General features: G+C 38.7%; 1 protein-coding gene across 1 annotated transcript in view; it reads left to right on the forward strand.

The window, feature by feature from the left end:
- PIGX (phosphatidylinositol glycan anchor biosynthesis, class X) overlaps window positions 1-5,372 on the forward strand; it is a 26,437-nt gene that overhangs the window by 13,536 nt on the left and 7,529 nt on the right. The window contains exon 4 of the mRNA XM_011961253.1: window positions 4,969-5,182. Within this exon, the coding sequence (XP_011816643.1) occupies window positions 4,969-5,182 (214 nt within the window). The remainder of the gene's footprint in view (window positions 1-4,968; window positions 5,183-5,372) is intronic.

Raw genomic sequence — 5,372 nt, forward strand, 5'->3', positions numbered from 1 at the left:
TTAGCCAGGATGGTCTCGATCTCCTGACCTCGTGATCCGCCCGTCTCGGCCTCCCAAAGTGCTGGGATTACAGGCTTGAGCCACCGCGCCCAGCCGTGAGGCTTTTCAAATTTAAAATAATGGATTTCAAATTTCAACACAGTTTTTGGCTTGTAAGGACATGGGTTGGAATCATATTTAAATCTGCTTAATAAAATCACTTACCATGTTCTAAGAAAATGGAAGTTTTTTGGATGGGGATTACCCAAAAAGTCATACCTTTGGATGGGGATGAGATTTGGATGTTTGAAGGTTGACTGTTACAAGGGTACAGGTAGAGAGTGCCATTATAGATTGATTAACAAGTTTATCTTGATCTTGGTTTTCTGCTTTCTGATCTTCTAATCCCTAATTATAAGCCTTGTAAGTGTAGTTACTTCTTTATTTTGGAAACTTCTAGAAAAATAGATGTTACATTTGTGACATTTAAATATATGTAATTTGATGCCTGACATATTAAATGCTGCTTGCTTCTGCCTAGTTGAGATTGTGGCCCAATTCCTTGTACAGAAAAACTTTGTTATGCTGAGTGTTATTATATAATAAGTATAACTGGGTAGAAGGAATTTTTATGTAGGGACTGATTGATGCTTATATACCTGGATTAATGTCTTAACTCTGCTCCAGGAAATAAAATTTTTGGCTGCAGCAAATGGAACTGTGGGCCCAAACTAAATGAGTGATATGCCAGCAAAATGCTTTGTAAGGAGCTTGTGATGGTTTGTGAATAATTTGAAAATAAATGCAAGCCTTAAGTAGGTTCACCAAGGATAAGGCAGATCAAATAAACCTCATTTCACTTTTTTAGGTAGGGTTATTAAATGTATTTTTTCATCAAAATCTCTTAGATTCTTTGAAAGCAGTATAATATTAGATTGAAACATATAAAATTGCTGTTTTATAGGTCAAAATGGAAACACTTTCTGAAACCGTAAGTTTTACTCAAAGTATGTAGTATTAAGGCTTATGCTTAATAAGTGGACAAGTGGAGAACAGGTAACAGATTTAGTCTCTCACTTGAAACAAGCAAGAAATAAACCAAATATATGAAATAATGAGAAAAGTCATTGGATATCAGGCAATGAAGGGCAGAGATATCCAAGAGAAGGGAAATAAGTAAGGTGAGCCCTACTGTCATCCAGCTTATTTCCTTGAGAATGTTTTCAGGCTTAATGCAGGGAGGAGAAACTCAAGCAGAGCCTAGTGGACTTTTTGAGTTGAGGAGATAAAGTTGAGATTCTGGGCAGACAGAGGTCACTAGAATTCACAAGACAGTGTACCAGAGAGGAGAGAACTTCATGGAGGCAGAACTCCAGAAATAACAGAAGGTTCCTTTCAAGTATGTAGCTGAGTATTTATCAGTGTGTATATGTCAGGAAACTACCTGATGCCAGGGAAAGAACCATCTAACAAAATGAGCGGTAACAGTGTCTCTCTGTTGAGTAACTGCACTCACACAGGGACAGGAGTAGCACCTCGTCCCAACAACCAAACTGAGAAAAGCCTTATAATTTCTTGAACAACGGATAAACAGAGAACTTTTACTCAGTAGCAGGGAATACTTAGCCGCAAACTGAACATTGCTTTAGTCCTGCATAACAAATCTTAAAAGCAAAACCTTAAAAAAAAAAAAACAAAAAAAACAAACTGTTGCTAAGTAAACTACCTGTATTGCAAACAAAGCTCAAGAATATGTATAGGAATACAGACATATTCAGCAAGATCAAATCAGCAATTTCTTAACTCTAATAAAAAATTAGCAGCTAAGCAAGGATGTGGGGGAAAAAACTGACCTATAATGAGGAGGTGAATCAATCAGTTAAAACCAATCCAGAATTGCCCCAGATGTTAGAATTAACAGGCCATAGACCGGGGTTGGTGGTTCACGCCTGTAATCCCAGCACTTTGGGAGGCTGAGGCAGGTGGATCACTTGAGGTCAGGAGTTCAAGACCAGCCTGGCCAACATGGTGAAACCCCGTCTCTACTAAAAATACAAAAAATTAGCCAGGCGTGGTGGTGGGCACCACCAGCTATTCGGCAGCTGAGGCAGGAGAATCACTTGTATCCCGGAGGCGGAGGTTGCAATGAGTTGAGATCGCGCCATTGCACTCCAGCCTGGGCAACAAGAGCGAAACTGCAACTCGGTCTGAAAAAAAAAAAAAAAGAATTAACAGACCATTAAAACAGTTACTGTAACTGCATCCCATGTGTTCAGAATTTAACTGGAAACATGGAAGGTATTTTTAAAAGTCAGCATTGAACTTCGAAAGATTAAGACTGCAGTGTGTGAGATGAAAAATACACTGAATGAGTTAGTGGCAGATCAAATATTGCAGAAGAAAAGATGAATGAACTTGAAGATATTGCAATAGAAACTACCAGAAATGTAAAACAGATAAGAAACAAATTTACAAGGTGAACAGAGCGTTAATGAACTGTGTAACAACTAAGTGGCTTGCCCTGCATGTAACTGGAGTCCCCAAAGGGTAAAGTGAGAGGCAGAGATGGAAAAAATATTTGAAGAAAAATTGACTGAAAACTTTCTGAATGTAATGAAAACTATAAACTCAAATATGAAAGATGCTGAAGTACAAGAACATGAAGAAAACTATATCAAGGTACATGATAATCAAATAGCTTAAAACAATGATAAAGAAAATCTTTAAAGTAGTAAGAGAAAAAAAAGATATTATACCCAGAGGAGCAAAGATGATAAGAGGTGGTAACTACGGGGTAAATATGTAAGACTTCCTGTTTTGCTTTTTTTGTTGTTTACTATTTCAATCTCTTTACAAGATAATTGACAAAAATAATAACAATGTAGCATAGCATTGATACCATATGTAAAAGTAAGATGTGTGACAGAAAAATCCCAGATGGCTGGGCTCAGTGACTCATACCTGTAATCCAAGCACTTTAGGAGGCCGAGGTAGGAAGATTGCTTGAGGCCAAGGAGTTTGAACCAACCCAGGCAACGCAGTGAGACTCTCTACCAAAAAGTTTAAAAATTAGTTAACTGTCAGGCGTGGTGGCTCACGCCTGTAATCCCAACACTTTGGGAGGCCAAGGCGGGAGGATCATGAGGTCAGGAGTTCAGAGACCAGCCTGGCCAACATGGTGAAACCTCATCTCTACTAAAAATACAAAAAATTAGCTGGGCATGGTGGCGTGTGTCTATAGTCTCAGCTACTTGGGAGGCTGAGGTGTAAGGATTGCTTGAGCCTGGATGGTTGAGACTTCAGTGAGCCATGATCATGCCACTACACTCCAGCCAGGGTGACAGAGTGAGACCTTGTCTTGAAAAAAGAAGAGGCTAGGTACGGTGGCTCATGCCTATTATCCCAGCTCTTTGGGAGGATAAGGCAGGAGAATCGCTTGAGCCCAGGAGATCAAGGCTGCAGTGCACCATGATTGTGCCACTGCACTCCAGCCTGGGTGACAGAGTGAGACTCCGTCTCAAAAAATAAGATAGTAGTGCATATAAAGCATAGTGAGATGAGGCTACCAAAAAGCTAATGCAAGTTTTGCCTAAAGAAGATAATATTGCTACTGTACTCTATGAGTATTTCAAAGGCAGCTAATATGATGAATGATTTGGAAACCATGTCATGAGAACCCAGGAGAACTGTGAACATTTCCATTATCAGGAGAAGACTTCTTGGCAGCAGCTGTGGTTGCCTTCTGAGGATTGAAGGATCCCTAGTGGAATAAGGAATGAATTTATTGCAGACATTGTAAACAAGAACAACTGATAAATGTTACAGGCTAGTACATAAAGTTTTTACTCATGAAAAAGAAATAACCTTACAACGGTAGATAGATCGAGATGACTCATAATAATGAGCTTCCTTCCAGTCACTGGAAGTATTCAAGCAGTGGCGGTATACCTGAAAAATACCTTTGTTGGTACCGTGGTTTAATTTTATTACTTCTAAGGTCCCTTATGACTCATGAGATAATACAATTCCTTGACTTTTGCCAAGGAGTTCTGTTCCTGCTGTGATTAACTGAAAAGGAACAACATGAAAAGAAAACGTAGCACTTGGTGTCACTGTCAGAGGACAGTTAGGATGCTTGATGTGATGGGAAGGAGTTAATGCTGTTTGTTTCTCTGTGTTATACCCAGGTTTTGCATGGACAATCTAAAGGGAAGTTGTGTGTGTGTGTACATCCATACATATACACATAGGTCATGTGTATAATGCCTGTGTGTGTATGTGGATATATGTGTGTGTGTACATAAATATGTATGTATATGTGGATATATATATGTGTAATAAATAAATATACATGTTATAACTCAAGCCTAATTTCTGCCATGTGTGCATTTTCACTTTTGGTGAATACTATTCTATAAAATAGTTTTTACCATATTATTTTAAGGAATCATTTACTATTTTTTCCATTAACTTTTTATACCCTCTCTAGAAAGAGTGCTGGCCTTTGCTTTGACTTCCTGACCGCGGTGCTCATACTCACTGCCCTCTCACTTGCTTCTCTGAAGAACAGGAAATTGTCAGAATGATACCAGTCATTTTAACTCAATACAGGTTTCACCCTTTGTCATCGTTTTGTGCTTATTGAATAATGCTATATTCACAAAATTTCTCAGTTCTTAGGTACCTGTTTTGTCACCTAAACACAGACTAATAAGAAAATATTACAGGAATAATTTTTATTACGGGGAAATTTGGTACCCTACAATATAATTCCCCCAGTTTATTTTTAGTAAGCAAACTTTTATTAACCATAAATTGTCTTCTGTTTCTCTCCTTAAAATTGTGGATGGAAGGGGAATGGAAATTGTTTATAAAGGGGGCAAATTTGACACTGCTATGTGTATCTGAATATAGTCTTCCGGTTTTAACTTTTAAACAATCTTCCTCATTCATTTCTTCTTGATTAATATTTATTTTCTTTTTGAACAGGCAGTGATGGTTTCAGAAAATTTTGATATAGAGGCCCCTAACTATTTGTCCAAGGAATCTGAAGTTCTCATTTATGCCAGACAAGATTCACAGTGTATTGACTGTTTTCAAGCCTTTTTGCCTGTGCACTACCGCTATCATCGGCCACACAGTCACGATGGAGAAACCTCGATTGTGGTCAATCACCCAGATTTGTTGATGTTTTGTGACCAAGGTGAGGGCTGCAGGTGTTTTCTAAGGGTCAGAAAATAAGAATAAAGGTATAGTGGCAAGTTCTCCTTCTGCTAGGGTGGCTGGGAAAGTTCTATTTGTTTTTTTTTTTTTTGAGACAGAGTCTCGCTCTGTCGCCCGGGCTGGAGTGCAGTGGCCGGATCTCAGCTCACTGCAAGCTCCGCCTCCTGGGT

The sequence above is a fragment of the Colobus angolensis genome, unplaced genomic scaffold (assembly GCF_000951035.1).
Source record: "Colobus angolensis palliatus isolate OR3802 unplaced genomic scaffold, Cang.pa_1.0 Scaffold54, whole genome shotgun sequence".
Taxonomy (NCBI): domain Eukaryota; kingdom Metazoa; phylum Chordata; class Mammalia; order Primates; family Cercopithecidae; genus Colobus; species Colobus angolensis.